General features: G+C 41.6%; 1 protein-coding gene across 7 annotated transcripts in view; it reads right to left on the reverse strand.

Annotated features, from left to right (window-relative positions):
- The window catches only part of MYO18A (myosin XVIIIA), a 475424-nt gene that overhangs the window by 32400 nt on the left and 418066 nt on the right, over nucleotides 1-24958 (reverse strand). For 6 of the 7 annotated variants that reach the window (XM_040338542.1, XM_040338541.1, XM_040338540.1 and 3 more), the window contains 6 exons: nucleotides 23579-23695; nucleotides 20658-20741; nucleotides 6879-7016; nucleotides 5305-5490; nucleotides 3141-3280; nucleotides 2589-2633 (listed from right to left, as the gene is read on the reverse strand). In XM_040338542.1, coding sequence (XP_040194476.1) covers nucleotides 2589-2633; nucleotides 3141-3280; nucleotides 5305-5490; nucleotides 6879-7016; nucleotides 20658-20741; nucleotides 23579-23695 — 710 coding nt within the window. The remainder of the gene's footprint in view (nucleotides 1-2588; nucleotides 2634-3140; nucleotides 3281-5304; nucleotides 5491-6878; nucleotides 7017-20657; nucleotides 20742-23578; nucleotides 23696-24958) is intronic. The other variant, XM_040338545.1, reaches the window with a different exon arrangement.

Genomic DNA, 24958 nt, shown 5'->3' on the forward strand with positions numbered 1-24958 from the left:
TTTTTGTTTTATAAACAATTTACACAGGGGCACAGTAGATTAGAACACAGAGGGTATGTTATGAAGATGTGAAAGTTATTTGAGCAGCAGAAGTTGAGCGGGCAGGCACTGTCACAAGCTGACAGGCAGAGAGGGGAGAGGGAAAGAGCACACAGAGGAGACAGATAGCAGGCTGCAGATGACGGAGCACTGACACTCCAGTGTCAGGGCTCAGCAGCCCTGATATATTGGAGTCAGCGTAAAGGGAGAGGGTATAGCCAGGCAGGATCGGACAGGTATTTCAGATGATACAGGGGGCCAAATGACACAGCACAATCACTGTGCTGTAGAACATGCTTTAAAAAGGAACAGGATATTTGTTTGGGGTAACCAAATGCTTTACGGACAAATATTTATTGTCATTTTGGCTGGAGCAGGCCCTTTGGTAACAGGTCATATATAGGAGTTTCTAGTATCAACTTTCGTTGACAAAAAGGAACAACCCTGGCAAAAAGCCATATCTGTGGACTAAAAATCTATTCACTGGCTCTAAACAACTAAAGAATTGTAATTTTCCTAATCTATTGTCACATTTAATACCAAATTTAATTCTCCAGAACTCGATTGGCTATTTGCAGTGAACACTGTGGAGAGAGAAGAATGCCTCTTATTGGCTCCATTCAGCCTTGAAGCATGCACTTTCAATATTACATTTGCTGAATATACTAATATATACTAACAAATGTTTTCAGCAAATGTGCCATAAAAAAACACAAGACAAAATGAGAATTGATGCGCACTCTCCCATAGTCAAAATTAAGTTCTACTAAATTATGTTCTGCAGGAAACCAGGGTCTCAAAAGGATTTCACCTGGGAATGCACTGGAGGAACCATGATGCCGCACAGTTTTCATTGTTGCAATGGTGATAAATCTACAGTTCGGCATCCACATCTATGCTCATCATAATCACATCGGAATCCAATTTAGCAAGACACGCAAACAGCAAACAATATGTGATCGGTGTCTTAGGCACTCAGACTGAACAGGCTGATCACTTCCAGAGTCACTGCCTCCGGTCAGTAAATCAGATTAGGACTGCATTTACAAACCTACTGGAAAATAAATCTACAGATAGACACAGGGTCAGAAACTAATATTTGTACTATTCCCGAGCTGACATATTGGTCCAAGTTTAAGAACTTGTATATTTTTTCTCATCAACAAACCCAAAACTTATGAGAGGGGTGCCTTTAGGTCTTGTTCAATTGGCTGCCCTACATCTATGAAATGCACATACATTATACAGGCACACATTTTTTCATTGAACAAAATCGCAGAACCATGGGGTGGATTCAGGTAGGGGCGCGCAATTTAAACGGCGGCGCAGCGTATCGTATTTACGCTACGCCGCCGTAACATACAGGAGAAAGTGCTGTATTCACGAAGCACTTGCTCCGTAAGTTGCGGCGGCGTAGCGTAAAAGGGGCCGGCGTAAGCGCGCGTAATTCAAATGATCTGGTAGGGGGCGTGGATCATTTAAATTAGGCGCGTTCCTGCGCCGAACGTACTGCGCATGCGCCGTCCCTAAAATTTCCCGACGTGCATTGCGGTAAATGACATCGCAAGGACGTCATTGGTTTAGACGTGAACGTAAATGGCGTCCAGCGCCATTCACAGACGACTTATGCAAACGACGTAAAATTTTCAAATCGCGACGCGGGAACGACGTCCATACTTAACATTGGCTGCGCCTCCTAATAGCAGGAGCAACGTTACGACGAAAACGACTTACGCAAACGACATAAAAAACTACCGCCGGGCGCACGTACGTTTGTGAATCGGCGTAAGTATGTAATTTGCATACTGTACGCTGACAACTACGGAAGCGCCACCTAGCGGCCAGCTTGAGAATGCACCCTAAGATACGATGGCGTACGAGATTTATGCCAGTCGTATCTTAGGCTAATGTCGGCGTATCTAGCTTTCTGAATACAGAAAATAGATACGCCGGCGTAGCTTGGAATTTACGCGGCGTATCTATGGATACACCGGCGTAAATCGTTCCTGAATCTACCCCCATATGTTTTGGCTGCTGGCACACACGTTTGCGAGATGTAGGAGGGGGTGCCATTAAATCTTTTTGGCTCCCATGTGCATCTATATAAGGCAGCGTGTTTTTGTGCAGTGTGAGAAAATGTATGACTTTGCGCACTGTACCTGGTAATAGAGGGATTTAGCTAACCTATATAATTAAACATTATGACTCAATGGATAGGCAGCAGACTGCACAGGTATAGCCTGCCTCACAGTGTGAAAAGAAGCAATTTCACAGGACAATCAACAAGTGACAACCTTATGACATTATACTGTAAATTGCTGTAAGAATAAATAGGTTAGGCGGTTTAAATATATTTGAAAAAAATAAACCTTCATAACATAGTCAATGGGATTAACAAAACAGACATGCACTTGTCTGGGTGAGATAGGAACCATGCAGTTATGTAAGGGATCTTTTCAGGGAAGGTAATTGAAAGGGTAGTTATTGTTGCTTAATGCATGCTGAAATTAAGGGCAATTTAAAATCATAACTTAACACCACGTCCTCACTTTTTATTCTTGCGTTTATGATACTTGGTCACCATGTCCTGTAGACTGAAAACATGAAAATAAAATAAAACATGAGAGAGTGTCAAATGAAAAAAGAAAAGTAACATGAATAATGGAGCAACGGACCCCATTTATAAAAAGTGTGAGATGGATCGTTCAGACAGATCATGCAGCCCACCATCAACCATACAAATTCTCCTTTTTGTTTTCCTATACTGCAAAGGGAAACATGACTGTACTTTGTTGGACACAGGCTGTCTTAGGCAATGTTCTCCCGGCAGTCACTGTTATAACTAAAGTCCAATGTTTTTGAGACTTAACGGATGTCTCCACAGCCCGTCACTTCTGGGATAATTCTGCCGTTTAGCCCAAAATGATGAAATCTAGGAAAACTGTTACTGGGGCCCAAAAGTGTTGATAAATGTGGCTGAATATGCTTCAAACATGGCTTAACCTAATACATTTGACCACTGAGAAACCAGATAATACAACATTAGGCCTTCATTTTTGCTATTACTAAAGAACCACCATAAGAGTCAAAAGGTCCTATACCTGTTAATGAGGTCTTCATTATCATCACTCTCCATCTCGTCTTCTATGGCGGCTTGAAGATCTCCAATGCGCTTAAAAGCAAGTTTCAGATCTGATTGCAAACTCTGATTTGCAGCTTCCAAGCTCTCCAGATCCATCTCCTACATAAATATGAAACTTATTAGTGTTACCATATACAGTAGCATGTAAAGACTGAACAAAGCAGTATGCATTAACCAGTAGTGTCATTAGCCCTTTTCGATGCACAAGCCAATATGAATTTACCACAAACATTTGAGCGGTATGAAGTAATGTGAAGTTAGGGAATACATATGACCTAAAGTTGTATAGACTGATATACTGTACAAATACAAGAAATGTTATAACAATTTAAAAACAAACATTATGAAAATCATTGAAGCTTATTCAAGATGCAAAACAATTGTATACATAAATGTATATCATTTCATGTGACAACACTGAAGAAATTACACTTTGCTACAATATAAAGTAGTGAGTGTACAGCTTATATAACAGTGTTTTCTGTCCCCTCAAAATACTGTATTTGTAACTCAACACACAGCTATTAATGTCTAAACCGCTGGCAACAGAAGTAAGTACACCCCTAAGTGAAAATGTCCAAATTTGGGCCAATTAGCCATTTTCCCTCCCTGGTGTCATGTGAACCGTTAGTGTTACAAGGTCTCAAGTGTGAATGGGGAACAGGTGTGTTAAATTTGGTGTTATCGCTCTCACTCTCTCATATTAGTCAATGAAAGTGGCACCTCATGGCAAAGAACTCTCTGAGGATCTGATAAAAAGAATTGTTGCTCTACATAAAGATGGCCTAGGCCAGGGATATGCAATTAGCGGACCTCCAGCTGTTGCAAAACTACAAGTCCCATCATGCCTCTGCCTATGGGTGTCATGCTTGTGGCTGTCAGTCTTGCTATGCCTCATGGGACTTGTAGTTCTGCAACAGCTGGAGGTCCGCTAATTGCATATCCCTGGCCTAGGCTATAAGATGATTGCCAAGACCCCGAAACTGAGCTGTAGCACAGTGGCCAAGACAATACAGCGGTTTAATAGGACAGGTTCCATCAGAACAGGCTTTGTCATGGTCAACCAAAGAAGTTGAGTGCACGTGCTCAGCATCATATACAGAGATTTTCTTTGGGAAAAACATACAATTCATTGAGGGAACCATGTATGCCAACATGTACTGTGATATACTGAAGCAGAGCATGATCCCCTCCCTTCCGAGACTCGGCCATAAGGCAGCATTCCAACATAACAACCCCAAAACACACCTCCAAGACAACGACTGCCTTGCTAAAGAAGCTGAGGGTAAAGGTCATGGACTGGCCAAGCATGTCTCCAGACCTAAACCCTATTGTGCATCTGTGGGGCATCCTCAAACGGAAGGTAGAGGAGCACAGGGTCTCTAACATCCACCAGCTCCGTGATGTCGTCATGGAGGAGTGGAAGAGGACTCCAGTGGCAACCTATGAAGCTCTGGTGAACTACATGCACAAGAGGGTTAAGGCAGTGCTGGAAAATAATGGTGGCCACACAAAATGTTGACACGTTGGGCACAATTAGGAAATTTTCCCTTAGGGGTGTATTCACTTTTGTTGCCAGAGGTTTAGACATTAATGGCTGTGTGTTGAGTTATTTTGAGGGGACAGCAATTTTACTGTTATACAAGCTGTACACGCACTACTTTATGTTGTAGCAAAGTATAAATTCTTCAGTGTTGTCACCAGAAAAGATTTTTCGCCATCTCTGTCCCATTGCAAAGATTTCCCTTCACTTCCTGTCCCATAGCCAAACAGGAAGAGAGAGGATATCTCTGCTAATTAAAGGACTTTTTTGTGGACTCCTAGCTCACCGGAACTAGTGTCCCCATTGGAAGATTTCCCATCTATTATTTTTCCGGAGACAACCCAAAAATGTGGGTTTTCTTTTTACTTTTACTTTCAATGATAAAGGTAAACTGGACAAATAGAGCAGGTGAATCTCCTTAACAGGGGCACAGGCAGCAATAAAAACCGACAAGGGCTCTAATCCCTCTCCACTCAGTCAAAGACTAAAAAAAAAAAAGTTTTGTTATACTTTAACAGAAGTAGTCCTAAATGGCAAAAGTATAATAAATCTATACTGTAGCAAAACATCTATAAATTACCAGTTCATGTCTTTTGCGGCTGGCTTCTGCCTCTTTTTTGGCCAGTTCTCCCATTTCCTCTTTCGTGTCCCTGATCTGTCGCTGTATCCTTTTATTTTGCTCCTTCTCGCGGTTCTCTGCAGCGGCTCGCTGATCTCGCTCTTCTGTCAGCTTCTCTATGTTTTCTTTTAACCGGGTAACCAAACTCTGTAGGAGGAACAGCATGAGACTGTGAATGGAGTACTCTATCTTGATTTAGAAAACTGTCACACAAAAATAAAAAATACGGTATTGGAGTTTTCTGTGTTTTCTTTTAAAGTGGACCTAAACTTAAGAAGAACAAACACAAACAAGTTGATAACATCTAGAAATAATAATTGTGTCTAAGTAGTACACTGAAACATCTATCTTTTTTTTGGAATGTCACCTGAAAACAGCAGGACTTCCTGCACCTTGAACTTCTGAGCTGTATGTCTTCAGTGTGAGGTCATCCCAGCTCTGCTGTCTCTAACTGCTAGTCTTTCCAAAAAACGTTGGTCATGTCACTGCTGTAATGCTCAATATTCACCTTACTGGAGAGAAAGCTGTACCCGATAGCATGCAGTGCAAGAAATCCTTGCTTATGCTTCATCCATTCTGTAGACTGATGTTTCCTGCACCTCTCGTGCTTCTTCTTGAATATTCCCTTACCACGTATCAAGGGACCAGCTATGACATAGGAAAGCCAAGCCCTGGCTCTATCAATATGTCTGCCTCTACACCGAGACACAGTGCTAAACAAGACATGGTAAGTCAGTGTAACAGAGATCAGCTGCAGAAAGCCTAAAGAAAATACTGACGACTAGTCTTTTGTTTTCTGCTTGCCTTCTTTGGGCAGAGCTTCCATGGTCCACTTTAAGTCTCGAAGTCTTGCTTTGCGATTTAGATTTTTCTTTATATTTGGTGTAGAATATAAGTCTACAAAATCAAAAAATGCGAGATACATTTTATGAAGCATTTAGGAAATTATTTTTTTCTGCCGGTTTGTAGCACTGGGAAGGTACTGCTCATTACAAGCTTTTATTTTTAAAGGGTACATTTTATTGAGATTTTTCAACACATTTTTTATCATTACAAGCTTTAAAGAAGTCCTTTACATAGACCAACCGTTTTGTTTTGGAAGGAGCACATGTTTATTGTAATTTATGCTAGGGTAAGACATTATACCATGACGTTGTTTCTTTAATTTTCTTATCTCAGTGTTCAATGAATGTCAAAAGTAGGTACAGATTAAACTGACCCTAAAATACAGTTACCTTTGAGGTTCAAATAAGATCCTGCACCGCCTTTCCTCGCTACACTCTACCCAAAATTTAATTAACAGTACTGGATGTCTAGTATTTGTACAATGTACTTTAATAGCACCTGTGATGCATGTGATCCATGTTTAGAATTCAACTGGTACTGCACTTGGGGCTTATTGAACCTCTACAATATGATATTTATGGTAATAGCAGAACATATGGATCATCTGAGCACAGATGCATACAAAGCATACTAACATAACCATAGATGCAATGAAAACATTCAAGGAAGAAGTCAGGGACTCTTTTTACCTCCATGCGCTTCACTTGTGTTCTCTCAAATTCCAGCCGTGTTTCCAGTTCTCGAATTTTGGCCTCTTGTCTGCTTACTACAGATTTATCCACCATAGACTGCTCCAGGAACTCCAGCTGACTCTGCAAGCCTTGTAACTGTACAATGAGAAACATGTGTCACTGAAAGTACCAAGCAAGCAATGAAATGCTGCCATTACACAGCATTTACAACCCCCTGACTGATATTTAAAGTAGTATTTGCATTGTTCTGTTTTTGAAGAACGAACATAAATAGAGATTGCATTTACTGACTCCCGTGACAATTATCCTAAAATTAACTGCATTTCTTGCTTATTAGCCTCACTGAACAGGAAAGATTCTGATCTAATTATGCAAATATTAATATTACATAGGAGTGTTTGGTAAAATTCAGTGGTCAGCCATCACTGGTCATACGAAGAGCAATGGGCAGATAACCAAATTACAATGAGGTCGATAGTACATCCCTGTGCATTGAGTATTTATTTTGTAAAAGAGGCAGCTACATGGAAAATTTTAAATATGACTACTTTTGAATGGAGGTGACACAACAAGACCACCTGTTAATTTTAAATAAAGGGTAACAGAACTGGATAGAAGAACGTGATTAATTAAGACTTTTCAGAAGATGACCAGAAAAAAAGGTTATTGTATTCTACACCGCCACTTCCCTTAGCACTGTACAAAGCATAACACACATTATAGCTACATGAAAAAAGTGGAACAAGAATCTAAAAATTGCAAAGCTAACCATGTAAAACACAATACGAGTGAAAAACTTTTTTTTGCTGGGTATAAGACAGAACAGGAAGTGAACAGAAATCTTCCAAACAGGGACACTGGCAGCAAGACGTTGTCATCTTTTTACTACCATCTGTAGAAAATTCCCTTCAGGCACAAGCCAGATTACAAATCAGAAAGCAAGGATTGCCTCAAGGGGGAACACAGATCTCTTACAAAAAACATTGCAGGTCATCTCAACAAGGTAAAAAAGATGTACTGCTATCAGTAAGCGGGAGCATTCATTATAACTGGAGCCCTCATTAAAATTTCTATGTCAAATTATCTACACGCAAGTAGAAAGGGATCAAAATATTCAGATTAAAATACAGCAAGTCCTATGCAATGTCACTATCTGCTAACAGGTTACCCAGAAATGACAGCGGTTTTGTCCTCTAGCACGGTTAATACCCTCAACCAAAGGCAGATAATGTTTGTCCTAATGAGAAGCTTTGCAAGGACATAGACTAGGATACATTTTTATGAGACCAGAAAAGAATATAAGAGAACTGAGAAAAAAACACCATCAGGACATGCCAAGAAAAAAAACGAGGATTGTCAAAGGTAGAAATTTTGAGACAGTTATAACGAATGAGTAAACCTTACCTAATGTTTCTATGCTTTCATGACCCTACAAGGCTACACTTATGATAAAAGATGCTTAATGTTCTAGATGTCTGCAACCAAAGAGGCTTAAATTTTCCCAGAAAAGGCTCTGTTGTGGCCGAACCAGTTAACTGAAGCCTTGCTCAATATGAGTCCTTGATGCCAGGCAGGAGTGGAAGTAACAATAAATATACATATATACACACACACACACACACACACACACACACACATACACATTATATATCTATATCTATATATATATATATATATATATATATATATATATATATATATATTACATATACACACACCATAGTTTGTGGACTCTATAATTCTTCTATAGACTAAATACTATACACTGATTTGGGTTATTTTCCCAAAACTTGTTGGCCTTTTTTCTTTTATTCAACAAGAAATAACAAAACCCAGTGGAAATTAAAAACCACTAAAAGAAAGCTCAATTTGTGTGAACATTTAAAAAAAATCCCATATGGGTACAACGTTGCAGGACCGCACGCAATTGTCATGCAAAGTGCGACAGCACTGAAAGCTGAAAATTGGCCTGAACAGAAAGGGAATAAAGGTGCCCAGTATTGAAGTGCTTAAACAAATTTCAGAAACTGGTAGTTATCAAAGAGCGGCACGCTCACCAACCCAGTGCATTAGTGTATGTAGGTGAAGGTGGCCTCAGCCAGCGCCACTCCAGCCATGCCCCCCTGACATGTTCTGCCCCACTTACCGGGGCTTGGTAACCCCTGTAACACATGTCAGGGGGCATGGCTGGAGCAGTGCTAGTTGAGGCCACATTCATCTACGTATCAATGTATTGGTTAGCGGCGCCTTTTCTTATCTTTGATAATGTACTTAGACCTCTGAATGGTGCACCGACGTCCGCTCCCTTCACTGCAACCGGCGGTGAGACCTCTGTCTCAGCTTAGACAGGGGTCTATGCACATTTCATTTAGATTTCAGATAGATTACAAAACTTCATCATGGTCATTAGGAAGCTGAATGACACTCTTTTCATATGCCAATTCAACATGATGCAAGGAGAAAAACAAAAGATTAAAAATGTACATGAAAATCAGAAAGAAGGGTTCAGATAGGAAGGAATAATGTACAGAAAAGACAAAAAGAAAAATCTATAAGATATTGACTCTTTCTTTCTTCAAGTCTACATTAATCCACCACTGAAGAAGTGTCTCCCCCTCCACCTCCTTCCCTTCCAGGATATTGATTGGGAATTACTTAATGCGCTTTATTTACTTAGTTTCACTAACATGGCTCTTAATTACCAATGACAAATGTATTAAATGAAAGAACTGCAGGCAGGAACCTTAGAGGGGTTGGAAAAGGTCATGGAGTGATTTCTTCTCTGTGTCATCTTATAAATGGGACAGATAAATAAACTTCTGGAAAATAATGGTTTAACAACCTGAAATATGTCCAGAGTAGAAGCATTCTGTTTAGTAGCGTATGGCCTGGACAGGCTAATCAAGCAATAATGTTAAGAAAAAAAAAACACTTCCCATTCCAACACCACAATACATTCATATAATAGCTTCCACTCTTCTGGAATGATTTACAAAAGATTTTGAAATGTTTTTTTGGGGGGAATTTAAGGCCACACTGCAAAAAAGCAGTTGTAAGGTCAGGTAGTGATATTGGGTGAACAAAAAACTGATTCGCGAGTCGCAAGTGTCATATCAAATCATCCTAAAGGTGTTCAGCAGGTTGGAGGTCAGGTGTCTGTACAGGCTATGCTAGTGCATCCACACCAAACTTCTCAAATATGTCTTTATAGAGCTGGTCTTGTACTTTATTTATTAAATAAATGCTCCTATACCGTAAGCTAGGAATTATTTTCTGGATAGTAGGGGATGGTTAGTACCCTGGCTATGCTTTTTCTTGTCTGTGTCTAGGGAGATTGACTTGGACTTCCAGTGCTGGATAAACAGCGGTAAGTGAGAAGCAAACTGAAGCAAAGCAAGGGGGGACACCCCCTCTTATCTGTCAACAGAACAGGTGTCCTAATGTCCCCTCACCTCCTGTTTCAGTGGCTATAATATTTTAGATTTCTTTACACTTTCAACAGGGACCTGGGAGAAGTGGCTATTACTTTCACAAGCAAAATGATACTACATGACAGAGGATTTATAAAGCACCATGAGTTAGCTAAAGAGACAATGCAACAAGTACTGTCTGCTTTGAAGTTCAGTTTGCCTGACAAACATCAGACTGAACCATCCTATAAGAGACAAGTCATTGTAATGGGTTTTGGCTTTATATACACTTAACTACACGACAAATGATTTGAAAATCACTATGGACTAGCTAAAGAGACAATGCAATTGATACTGCCTGCATTGAGGCTCTTTATGTTACATAGCTTTATAGTTAGTCTGGTTGAAAAAAAAAAAAAAGTCCATCTAGTTCAACCAATAAAAGGTAACAACAATATACAATCCTATATATACAATCCTATACCCACAGTTGATCCAGAGGAAGGCAAAAAAATAAAAAATAACAGGAAAACATGATCCAATTTGCTCCAGCAGGGAAAAAAATCCTTCCTGATCCCCCAAGAGCCAATCTGATATTTCCTGGATCAATTTTATCAATACATTTTAGTACCCAGTTATATTATGACCATGTAGGAAAGAATCCAGGCCCTTTTTAAAGCAAGCTGCCGAGCTGGACAAAAAAACCTCTTGAGGGAGTCTATTTCACATTTTCACAGCTCTTACTGTGAAGAAACCTTTCCCTATTTGGAGATTAAAGCTCTTTTCCTCCAGACATAAAGAGTGCCCCTTGTCCTCTGTGATGACCTTAAAGTGAATAACTCAACACCAAGTTCACTATATGGACCACCGATGTATTTATATCAGACTGTCTGAATTAAACAGACTCTGCCATCCTATGATCGATTAGTCATTGCAAGGAGTAAAAAAAGGTGTGCGTGTGCAAATTTGGCTCCAGCTAATAAAGTCAGTAAACAGGCATTTAACATCAAACAAAAGTATTAAATGTTCAGAGTGCAATGCAGATTAAAGCATCACCCGCTGACTCAAAGGGAATGGGCAACAGAGTGGCTAAGTGGTTAGCCGTTCCGCCTAGCATCACTAGTGTTGTTGCTTTAAATCCCAACCATGGCCCTACCTGCCTGGAGTTTGCATTGTTCTTCCTGTGCCTGGTTTACTTTCCGGTTTCCTCCTACACTCCACTACCTTGAATATCTCCTAAACTTGCACATTTTAGGAGATATTCACTGTATCTGCACGTGCCGACGTCATCGGCACATGTGCACTGAAGAAACGGCCCGCTCGAGCCATTTCTTCAGGAGCCATGGGCATGCGTGGGAGTAACGTAATTGCGGCACCAGTTTAATCAAGGTGCCGGAGCACGGGAAACTTGTAAATAACTCCGGGAGACATGTCGCCAGTCACAGTGGTGTGCGGGGACCGCTGCAACAGCTTCAATCTAAGGTAAGTATTTCATAATGAGCTAGTATGCAAAGCATAGTAGCTCATTATGCTTTTGTCTTGCAGGTTTTGTTTTTTATGAGTTTACATCCACTTTAACCACTTCCCACCCAGCCTATAGCAAAATGACGCCCGGTCGGTGGTTCAGTTATCCTAACTGGACGTCATATGACGTCTTTCAGGATAACTGCCAGCGCATGCCTGTGGGGGCACGCAGTGCGGCGTGTAGACACCAATCTCGGTAAAGACAGAGGCTCTTTACCACAATCAGCCACGTCCAATCACAGGATGGCGCTCAGTGCCCAAAATCTGCCAATCAGTGCCCACGAATGGTGCCAGTCAGTGCCCATTACTAATGCCTGCCAGATGTCTCCTTATCAGTGATGCCCATCAGTGTCCATCAGTGCCACCTATCAGTGCCCATGCGTGCCACCCATAAGTACCCATCAGTGCAGCCTTCAGTGCCCATTAGTGCCGCTTATGATTTCCCATCAATGCCCACCAGTGCTACAAACCAGTGTGGCCCATCAGTGCAGCCTGTCAGTGCCACCATATCAGTGCCCATAGTGCAGCCTCAGCAGTGCCCATCAGTGAAGAGAACTTACTTATTTACAAAGTTTTATAACAGAAACAAAGAAAACTTTTTTTACCATAAATTTGTGGTCTTTTTTTATTTGTTGAGCAAAAATAAAAAACCCCAGCAGTGATCAAATACCACCAAAGAAAGCTCTATTTGTGGGAACAAAGGGATAAAAAATTTGTTTGGTTACAATGTAGTATGACCGCGCAATTGTCATTCAAAGTGCGACAGCGCTGAAAGCTGAAAATTGGCTTGGGCAGGAAGGAGGTGTTAGTGCCTGGTACTGAAGTGGTTAAAGGCAAGGTTATATAAACAGCAGTAATATTTACTCATAGTTATCTAATTTCAGAAAGGCTGGTCATTAAAACAGATATTTTCCTACCAACTGCTGGTTATTTAATTGAAGCATGTTGTTTGCATAATTTTTCCACCATTTTCTATAAATGATTGTTCTTGTTTTGTTTTTTTTATATGTAAAGCAACTTGTATTCTAGCTTGCGCCACAGTTTACGGCTTACTTGCAGCCCTTGTTTTGCAGCAGACCCCTATGAAGAACATGGATGATCCAATATGGAAGACATGCAGGCATAAAAGACCGCATACGTTGCTTGTCAAATGCTGACCATTCCACCTGCAGAGGTTTTGCCAGAGGCAGCGCATCTCCACCACTGCACTAAATTCAGCATTAGGTTTAAACTACCGCTAAGCAAACAGTACAAGAATAATATATTATGCAAAACAGATCTTTAGCCTGTGGCTCCTCATCACCTGAAAGCATACACATTAATTCTGCATCCCAGCAAATCATTTCTTCCAGCCCAGTGATTTTTTTTTCCTCCTGGCTCAACCGAAAAATACTGAGGCAGTGACCACAGCACTCTTTAAATTAATGATGCAGTGTTTAATATATGAATGCACAGATTTATGGATCAATGTTTTGGGCCTAGCGCCCGTGAACCCCGTAAGGCTCACCCTGACGTCTGAGATATGTGTTATCATAGATTATATTATGCCTCATTAGACTGAAACTTAGGGGTCGATGTCACAATTTGCATTAGTGTAATAATGTTTGCTTAGCTCTTTTCAATCAAGTTCTATGATTTGTCAAAATGTCAATTGCAAATAGATGCCGACTGCCAAAAAGTAACAATTAGCAGGTTAGTTCCAGGGTTAGGAAAGAATACGCTACAATTGTTAATTGGTTAAAGACATCAAGTAAGAACCTAAAGATGAAAGACAAATGTTTTGTGTGTATATCTATATTGCTATATAGATAGACCTACTGTACATATACACACAGGGCCAGATTCTCAGAGACTTACGTCGGCGTATCAGTAGATACGCCGTTGTAAGTCCGAATCTGCGCCGTTGTATATTTAAGCGTATTCTTGAAACCAGATACGCTTAAATTTGGCTAAGATACGAGCGGCGTAAGTCTCCTACGCAGTCGTATCTTAGGGTGCATATTTACGCTGGTCGCTAGGTGGCACTTCCGTTGTTTTCCACATCAAAATATGCAAGTGAGCAAGATACGCCGATTTACGAACGTAGATACGCCCGTCGCAATTAGTTACGCCGTTAACGTAAGACATACGCCGGCGTAAAGATAAAGCAGGTCTCTAGGTGGCGTAGCCCATGCAAAGTATGGACGTCGGAACAAGCGTATCTTTTTACGTCGTTTGCGTAAGTCGTACGCGAATAGGGCTGTGCGTAAGTTACGTTCACGTCACAGGCATTGAGCCGGCGTATCTTTGGGCGTAAATACGACGTGATACTGAGCATGCGCGCATGCGCCATTCTTTCGGCCTTGCATCTACATGAGGTCAAGCCTCCTTTCAATACAACACGCCCACGACCGGCCTACTTTGAAATACGCGCACTTACGCCGGCCCATTTACGCTACGCCGCCGTAACTTAGGACGCAAGTGCTTTGTGAATACAGCACTTGCCTCTCTAAGTAGCGGCGGTGTAGCGTAAATAAGATATGCTACGCCCACACAACGTAAAGCCGCCCTACGTCAATCTAGGCCACACTGTACTGTGCAAAAGTTTTAGGCAGCTGTAAAGAAAGGCTGTAAAGTAAGAATGCTTTCAGAAATATATATTTTAATTGTTTATTTTTATCAATTTAAACAGATTTGGTGCGACTACCCTTTGACTTCAAACCAGCATTCATTCTTCTAGGTACCTTTTGCACAGGCGCTCAGCAGGTAGGTTGTTCCAAACACCTTGGAGAACTAATCACAGTACTTCTGTGGGTGTAGGCTGCCTATAATCCTTCTGTTTCTTCGTGTAATCCCAGACATGTCCCATGATGTTGAGATAATGGCTCTGTGAGAGACCAAACCATTACTTCCAGGACTCCTTGTTCTATATACGCTGAAGATAGTTCCTAACAACATTGGCTGTATGTTTTGGGGGTTGTTCTGCTGCAGAAAACATGTGGGGCCTATCACATGCCACCCTGATGGTATGGCATGATGGATAAAGTATCTGCCTATATTTCTTAGCAATGAGGACACTAATGATCTTACAATGTTTAGGACTGTAGACGCAGTGGTCGGCCAAGGAAGCTTAATGCAGCACATAAAAGACATATCATGCTTACTTCCCTTCGACATTGGAAGTAGACCAGCAGTGCCAGCAGCACAAAACTGGCAGAAACTAATAGAACCCAAGACACCAATCTACTGTCCAAGGACGTCTGGCCAAAAGTGGTCTTCATGGAAGAATTGGGGCCATAAAGCCATAACTTCAATGTGGAAACAAGGCTAAATGACTCAAATATGCACAAAAACATAGGAACTGGGGTGCAGAAAAAAGGCAGCGGGTGCTCTGGACTGATGAGTCAACAATTTAAATATTTGGCTGTAGCAGGAGGCAGTTTGTTCGCCGAAGGGCGGAAGAGCGGTTCGATAGTGAATGTCTGCAGGCAACAGTAAACATGGTTCTAGGTTCCTTGCAAGTTTGGGGCCACGTTTCTGCAAATTGAGTTGGAGTTATGGTCAGGATAAATGGTATCCTCAATGCTGAGATATATAAGAAATATCCATCATGCTATACCATCAGGGAGGCGTGTGATTTGCCCCAGATGTATTCTGCAGAAGGACAACAACCCCAAACATACAGCCAATGTTATTAAGAACCATCTTCAGCCTAAAGAAGAACAACAAGTCCTGGAAGTGATAGTTGGGCTCCCACAGAGCCCTGATCTCAACATCAAGTCTGTCTGGGATTACATGAAGAGATAGAAGGATTTTATGCTGTCTACATCCACAGAAGATCTGTGGTTAGTTCTCCAAGATGTTTGGAACAACCTACCTGCCGAGTTCCTTCAAAAACAAGTGCAAGTGTACCTAGAAGAATTGAAGCTGTTTTGAAAAGGTAAAAGGTGGTCACACCAAATATTGATTTAATTTAGATTTGTTTCTTTGTTAATTGATAAAAATAAGCTATTAATAATGCTTTCAGAAATAGAAGACTTATGCCGCGTACACACGATCGGTCCATCCGATGAGAACGGTCTGATGGACCGTTTTTATCGGACCAAACCGATCGTTTGTGGGCCCCATCAGTTATTTATCCATAGGTTAAAAAAAAAGCAATCTTGTTTTTAATTTAACCGATGGATACCTAACCGATAAAAAAAAAAACGACCGTTAGTAGGCACAACCATCGCTTAAAAATTCACGCATGCTCAGAATCAAGTCGACGCATGCTTGGAAGCATTGAACTTCGTTTTTTTCAGCACATCATTGTGTTTTACGTCACCGCGTTATGCCACGATAGTTTTTTTAACCGATGGTGTGTAGGCACGACTGGCCATCAGTCAGCTTCATCGGTTAACAGATGAAAACGGTCCATCAGACCGTTCTCATCGGATGGACCGATCGTGTGTACGCAGCATTAGTTTACAGCCTTTTTTCACCTGCCTAAAACGTTTGCACAGTACTGCGGGGGGGGGGGGGGGGGATTGAGTGTCAGCACAAGTCTTACTGTTGGAGGTCAGGCAGGCAGTTCTCCCAGCACAGCCAGAAAACTGACCACATTGTAATGGATGTGTTCTTATGCCTAGGGTGGTCAGATTAAAACAGAAAAGCAGGGGGGTTGGCAAGATATCCTGGTATTTTACAAAATGGAAGCAATACAAAGAGAACAGGATAATTTTAAGTGCATGGTACAACAGACACATATTAGGATTATGAACTGTGGTAATATGTTCTTTAAGTGCTGGAAGAACTAAGCAGTGTGCCAGTTAGCACAGTTTTACAAGGACTGATATGAATGGAGGCGGGTCCCTATACATGGGATTTCTTGGTGCAAACCTTTAATATTAAAAGTACACTGAAAGTGGACTTTTCCTTTAAAATGTTGTTAAAGAATAAATATAATTAAATAATGCTTTTACCTACAACCTAATGGATAACAATCAGCAGTGCTGAGCATTAACTGCAGACTCTGCCCACCTCAGCTCTGACATGCTGAAGAAGAGAAGTTAGGTGATTGACCCACTGATATCACATGGGGTGGGAAGAGAGTCTTCAGCCCTATGTACAGTAAGTACCATTTGGATTGACTTAGATCTTACCATGGGATTCATCTCCTTGTGTTTGGTGGCAAATGGGAGCAGCAAGGGAGTGAAAAGGAAAATATAATACTGCAAGTGTAGGCTTTAAAATGATCCTGATGCTTTGCCCTTCCTGGGAAATTATTCACCCCAATAAATAGACTAATATCTCCCATGTTAGGTTCTAAAATACTATTAATTGCCATCATAAGCAGATCATTTAAAGGCATCTGAACTCTATAAACACAATGGCTTCTTAATGGCCTTACAAGAGCTCATTAGAAGTACATTTTAGCAGTCTGTTGCCATTAGGCACATAGCGTACATTTGGGAAATGAAAGTGATTTTCAGGTGCAGTGTAACTACTTGACAGTCAAAAGGTAGCATTTCACCAGAACATGCTGAACACATTTATATCGCTGAATAAAGCGACACAAATTCAATTCACATTAACAGGACTTACAATGCAAGCGAGAAAATAAATTCTAAAGATGCCATACATTTTATAATTCTATTTTTTGGGGGCAGGTGCACAGAAAACTTGTGATTGACTGCTGTTGAAAATATCGCTGCGCTTCCCTTTCTATACTTCTTTAGAATATCCCCACAAGAGACATCGGAAGATGGATTAAAACACTGCAGTATGGTAATGTCAGGAGGAAGCCTACACATTACATCAAGAACATGTACTACAACCCATTTGTATTCACTCTGTGCTTAAGTGTTCTAATTGCATTAATAAAGATACAGTGAATTGTGACCTCTGTCTGCATTCACAATCTTGCTATGACTTGTGTAGTAATTAAGTTAAAAAGTAGATAAAAGTCCTTCTGAAAAGATAAAAAGGTTCTATTTTCAAAGCAATTATGTGTTTCAAGTTTTATCAAATTATTCCCAAGCTTTCTACACAACTGCCGTTATTAGGCATATTAAATCTGTATATAGTCATCATCGGTGGTTTCTACAGAGAACTCAAGTAATTTATACAAATATTGACATCCTGAAGCATAAAACAAATTCCAATTTAGCTGGTACTAGGAAACAGACATGCCAGGCTATACACGTAAGGCAACTTTGAGGACCCATTAAAATGTGTGTGTTGCATTAAATGTACTCCAAAGCACCAAAAAAATGCGCATTCACTATTTTAGGCAATGCATTACTATGCATTGGGAAAAGTGTGTTGGGGTGCCATTTATATGAAAAGCATTGCAGTGCATCTATGTGCATAGCACATTTACCGTAATGCATAAATGTAAATGGCAGGGCCAGACCTAGAGGGGTTCTGGGGTGGGCTATGGAACCCCCCCCCCCGTCTCAGAGTGCATCCATTGATCTATGAGTTAGTATGATGCAGACAGTTGATGTAAGGAGGCACTTTAGGTGTCCTCTACATTGATTGTCCCCAATGTAAGGGGGCCACTCTTGATGGGGACACCCGATGTAAGGGGGCCACTCTTGATGGGGACAACCGATGTAAGGGGGCCACTCTTGATGGGGACACCCGATGTAAGGGGGCCACTCTTGATGGGGACACCCGATGTAAGGGGGCCACTCTTGATGAGGAGACCTGATGTAAGGGGGCCACTCTTGATGAGGAGACCTGATGTAAGGGGGCACTCTTGATGAGGAGACCTGATGTAAGGGGGCACTCTTGATGAGGAGACCTGATGTAAGGGGGCACTCTTGATGAGGAGACCTGATGTAAGGGGGCACTCTTGATGAGGAGACCTGATGTAAGGGGGCACTCTTGATGAGGAGACCTGATGTAAGGGGGCACTCTTGATGAGGAGACCTGATGTAAGGGGGCACTCTTGATGAGGAGACCTGATGTAAGGAGGCAATCTTGATGAGGAGACCTGATGTAAGTGGGCACTCTTTATGGGGACACCTGATGTAAGGGGGCACTCTTGATGAGGAGACCTGATGTAAGGAGGCAATCTTGATGAGGAGACCGGATGTAAGTGGGCACTCTTTATGGGGGACACCTGATGTAAGGGGGCACTCTTGATGAGGAGACCTGATGTAAGGGGGCACTCTTGATGAGGAGACCCGATGTAAGGGGGCACACATTACATATCTATATGCACCCAGATCAAGGATGATGTTTACACATGGATTTTAAAGTATACCTAAAGCTGTAAAGCATGTGAAATTAAAAATGACCCCTTTATATTCATGAGACACTTTTTTTGAATGCCAACTTTATCCAAACAGCTGCAAGGAGAACTTACCAACAATGGAGCAGCCAGAATCTGGAGCAGCTATGCATAGTAACCAATCAACTTTTGCATTTTTTAAATGTATGTCCTTTCATCATGCGTTTTTATAATATATATCCAGTCACTTACTATTTTACAATCCGCCGCCGCTCTGCATAGTTATTCAAAAAAGACAGTTTATAAAACTATGTCCACACCGTTGTCATTTTGCTTGTGGGCATTGTGAAGCCCACAAGCACTTACTTCCTGGAAGTCTTGGATGGGGAGTGATAATTGGGTAGCGCACTGCATCCTGGGAAATGATGACACACATTTCCCAGGAGCATTAGAGAGAGAGGATGTCAGGATCCTAGGTGATTCCAAAGGCAGATTTCGTCGTGGGACTGCATAGCAACAGGCTTTTCCAGATGAGTAAAAAAAAATCTTTTGGTTATCATGCACAGCTGCTTAGTAAATATCCCCCAATAAGATTAGTGGGGCAAGGCTAAATCTGACACCAGGTCCTTACTGCTTTCCCAGACTTCAATAGGTAGATATTTCCCTTACCCTAAAAAAGTGGTCTCCAAACTGTGCCCTGGGGTCCCGCTATACTGCCGGATTTGCCGGGATTCGTCCGCTAGCGGTGCGGTATTAACCCCCGCTAGCGGCCGATAAAGGGTTAATATCGCCCGCAATGCGCCTCTGCAGAGGCACATTGCGGGCGGTATTGCCGCGGCTTCCCATTGTTTTAAATGGGAAGGAGCGGCGAAGGAGCGGTATACATACCGCTCCTCTCACCGCTCCAAAGATGCTGATGACAGGAGATTTTTCTCTCTCCTGCCAGCGCATCGCCTCAGTGTGAAAGCCCTCCGGCTTTCACATTGAGGTTGCTGGGCAGGAGTTTTTAAGGCGGTATAGCAGCGCTATTTTTAGCGCTGTACCGCCTGAAAAACTCCTCAGTGTGAAAGGGGTATTAGTATTAAGTGCTTTTATATTACCTTAACTTGTGTTTTATACATCTGCCCGGAGCACAGCTTTAAAGTACCAGCACCGCAAGGTGACAACTACTGATTATTAGTTTTACATATGAGTGACACTACTTTTTGTTGGGGTTACAGTGAGTGCATGTTGAGGATCACAGAAGCATGGTCCCGCACAATTAGAGATCCCTGTGTTATAAACAGGTTTTGGAGTTTTTAGTCGCCTGAAATGTAATATTGCCAAACATGTCATCTATGGATTTATACTTTGTTTAAGGTTCCCTTTAACTGCTATATATCTGGTCATCCTGTGTTGGGTGCAGCTCTTTTGTGACTTAGCTGATTGTATAATAAATACACAGCCCATAAATGATGAAACATGCTATATTCTTAGTTCGTTTATAAGCTCCTATGACTAATGTTTCAGCACATAATTTCTGAAGTACAGGTGACAGGTACACTTATATTTGGCAAATAATTGATACTTTATCCACATACATGCATGTCTGCACCGATTACTGTATACCCCAGCTAATGAGATTAAGAAATCTTCTCTTACCTTTTCCTGCACCTCTTGCCTCTCTTTACTGGCTTCCTCCAGCTGAGTATGCAGGTCATTGATCTGCGCCAGGTCTCGGGAGGCCTGTGAATCAAAAAACAGGTTTCATGGGATGGTTTGGTGAGAAAAAGATTACGCTTTAGTAAAAACAAAGAAATATTTATTGTAAAGCAGTATCTGCTCACTCTCTGGGTTCCCAGGCTAACTGGGCCAAAGTAAAAAATCAATCCCACTTTATTTACATTACAAGCAGATAATCTATTGATACAGTTGTGCATTTAATTAAACTGGATGTTTGCAGACAAGCAAAGTTTTGTGTGAGCGGTGTTCTGCCCAAACAAGCAGAGCATGGAACAAACACACCACCCTGGGTGCTGCAGTCCGTGACCTATGGCTCATTCACAGCAATACAGTACAATAAACATTTATTTTCTTATCAACACTATTCAAAGAACTTTCTACCAATGGCAAAAAGGCCAACAAGGAATGCAAGGATACTACAAAAGTGGTAACCGCTGCAGAACAACAAATATGGAGTGGCAGTAACAAGACAAAATGGGAACCCCCTGAACTAAAAGGAAAATGCCAGAGCAGAAAATAGCTGTCTGTTATCAGGCCAAGACACACACCAGCATTTAGTGTAAAGACCATTTTACACTATCTGCAGAGAAAATGCTGACCTGCTTCAAAGTATCGCTCCTGTGCTGCCCGGAAGAGCGAGGTGTCACTCTTTAGCTGATGCATTTGCTGTAGAATGTAAGTGGTTAGAGAAAGATTGGCCCCTCTCTAATTTAGGCAGCGAGGGAGCGACAAATGAAAGCAGGTATTTCTGTACAGTGTTTTGCTCTGTAGGATATTCCTGTTGCTGATGAGTTGCTAGCAATGACAATATCCCTAGTGTAAAACTGTCTCAAAGCTTCACAAAATTGGATGATAAACTGAACTACCAGTCAACTGCGGATGGTCATATAGGGGTTGATTTAAAATGCTCAATTATTCATATGCCCCTAGATTTTCAGCCACAGATTTGACTCTTTGTTCCTAGAACCCAGACTAGTCCCAGGGAATACCGGATTGTTGATACATATGTCTATAGTTATTCTGCCTTCAAGTTTTTATAGTAGTAATATGGTGAATTTACATAGACTGATTTAATCTAGAACAGTGGTTCTCAACCTGGGGGGTCGAATAAAGATTTGGCAGGGGTCACCGCATCCTGGGCTGTTCCTGAAGCCCGCACCACTCTCCCAGCCTTTTTGCGGCCGCCCACCAGGGCAGTCTTTGGAGCCTGTGGCCGCCCCGCTGCGCTGTTCCCGGAGCCCGCGGCCGCCCACTCAGCCTCTTCGCAGGCGCCCATTCAGTTCAAGGTATGGCTGGGGGGCAGAGACTAGAGGTCAGCTGACTGGTGAGGAATGTGAAGTGGGAGGGGCTGGAGGAGACCCTATCGCCTGATTTCGGCATGGGTGTCACTGCTACGAGACACCACAAAGTCGGGGACACTGAAGCTGGAGACAGCAACACTACCTATAATTATAGTTGCATTAAAAGGACTCAGGAAGAGCTAAATGTCCGTGGGTTAAGGGCGCAAATTACTTGCCTTGCCTTGGGTGCTGACAACCCACGCTACGAAAATAATTTTACTGTTAGGGGTCCCCACAACTTGGGAAATTTTATCAAGGGGTCACGGCACTAAGAAGGTTGAGAACCACTGCTCTAGAACCAAGCTACCACCAAAACTTAAATGTCATTACAGCACTCCAATGAAGCCAATTAGTAAAAAAAACAACAGGGGTTGATATAGTAAAACTGGATAGTGCAAAATCTGGCGCAGCTCTGCGTAGAAACCAATCAGCTTTTAGGTTTTATCGTTAAAGCTTAATTGAACTAGCTGAAGTTATAAGCTGTTTGGCTACTATACACAGATGCACCAGATTTTGCACTCTCAAGTCTTAGTAAATCAACCCTACAATTAGTCCCGTCCCCACAAAGAAAGCGCTCACAATATAATCTATCACAATCATACAACTAGAGGCGATTTTGAGATACCAATTAACCTACCAGTATGTCTTTGGTATGTGGGAGAAAACTCAAGCACCCAGGAGAAACCAGGCAGACACATGAGAAAATACTCTATACAGACAATATCTTGAGTGTAATTTAAAGAGGTTCTAAAGGCAGATTTTTTTTTACTTTAATACATTCTATGCATTAAGGTAAAAAAAACCTTCTGGGTGCAGCCCCCCTAACCCACCTTATATTTACCAGAGCCCTATCTCAATCCAGCGTGAGGCATGAGAGCAGCGACTCTCTATCCTTATTGACTCACACAGAAGTGGGAGCCATTGGCCAGTGAAAAAGAGGGGGGAGCAGGGTGGAGACACGTGTATGTGAATGGACAATGTCTATCCACAGGACCATGGCTCGGGAGTGAGCCTGCTTGAGTGCCTTAATAGCAATAGGCTTGCTATTGGGGCACTCCGCAGAGGGTAGGAGCCAGGACTGCTGGCAGGGTACCCAAAGAAATAGGATTGGGGTGCTCTGTACAAAAACATTGCAGAGAGCAGGTAAGTATAACATGTTTGTTATTTTTAGGAATTGGTACCTTCAGATTCACTTTCAACTCATGTCCCAAAGCTGGGTTAAATGTAATTTGAGATTCTAACTGTGTGGAGTAGTAAGTCTTCTGGTCTTTTTGCTCATATTACAATCATAGAGGATATTGTTAGTACTGATGACCTGTTGAAGTTACTTGGCAAATTAACACTTTATTTACATTCCTCGCAATCCCATTGCAATTGCTTCAAAGGGTTCTTCAGAATTTCTGGTAGTCACTAAAAATCGATCTTAATCAATAAACTCAACATCAGGAGACATTGTAAGGAGTCTATTGTGAAACAGCACAAATATTAAAAGGAATTTACCTGAGCCACTGCTGCCTTTTGTTTTTTCATCAGCTCATTCATGTCCTCCTGATCTTCCTCCATTCTGCTTTGTAGCTCATTCTTCTCTCTCTGCAGGCGGCTAACTTGCTCCTCCAGCTGCCATTCAAACATATAAAATAAGACATGCATTAAACTCAACAAACGGCATGTGATAGCCCTATATTAAAATAGCCAAGTACATTTACAGAGAATTTTTATTTTTGTACTTTGCACCATACAATAAAACACTGAAGAATGAAGTCGTTATCTGTGGACCAGAGATTAAACCTGCTTTATTATTATAAACTATCTTAATAATACCAGAGATGGAAGTTGTATGTATTAGTTCACACTGAAAAGGTGACATCTGGTCTAGAAATAAATGAGCGCAGAATGCCAACTTTGGATCATTTAAACAAGATGCCCTGTCGCAAGAATTTAATGAAAACTTGGGAGAGCTTTTTCTGGCTGGACAGAAGCATTGTGTGATCCAAGGGTTGGATTTGTTTGTTCTATGTTGAGAGTGTGTTGGATTTTAGACATCGGTAGTGAAACTGGGCAAATATACAAAGATACTGGAGGAGGCTACCATTAAGTCCAGAACCCTTCTTCAAAACTGAGGGGTGCAGTTTTGACCCAAGAGTTTTCATGTGGGACCTTAGGGAAAAAAATCAGTTTAGAGATTTTAGGGTCAGTGTTGGGTGGATGCCCCCAGTTTGTTTTGGAGCTGTAAATAGGTTTTAATAGAATCCTTAAAACTGTTCTTCTAAAACAAGAAGCACAACCACTCCTTTGTGCCTGAAGCTGCTGCATAGTGGCGATTAAATAAGGAAAATACGAGAACAGAGCAATGACAGACTGAACCCAGGGGATTCAGACTGCCGCAAATGCCAAAAAATTTCCCACCGCATCTAAGAGTGGGGGCACCCCTTCATTGCAAGGAGGGCTTCTGGACAGGCTTGTTTGACTTGGGAGTCCAGGGCTTTTCCAGGGTGAAAGGAGGTGCTAAGCCTGGGTTTGGAAGTTGACCCCTGGAAACGGTGAAAGCAACGATTTTGCTGAGAAGCAGTAGTAGCCATAAGATTAAGCGACATTCTAGTAGAGACATTCTAGAGACGTGGCGAATCTTGGAGAGTGAAAGTGCATTTTGTTTCGATTTTTGCAAAAGCCAACTGACCAAGAACAGTCTTGTTTATCCTTTTCCCATTGTAGGTTAGAAAAAGAAAAGAAACATTAGATTGGTTGATATAGATAAATATTTTCATAAATGCCTACATTTTTAATGTATATAAAGCTTAATGCAAACACTAGTTTAACCCCTCTCTGACATTTCTGTACTTCTTCCTATAGAATTGCTAATGCTTTACTTGCCTATCAGTA

The sequence above is a fragment of the Rana temporaria genome, chromosome 2 (assembly GCF_905171775.1).
Source record: "Rana temporaria chromosome 2, aRanTem1.1, whole genome shotgun sequence".
NCBI classification, from domain to species: Eukaryota; Metazoa; Chordata; class Amphibia; order Anura; family Ranidae; genus Rana; species Rana temporaria.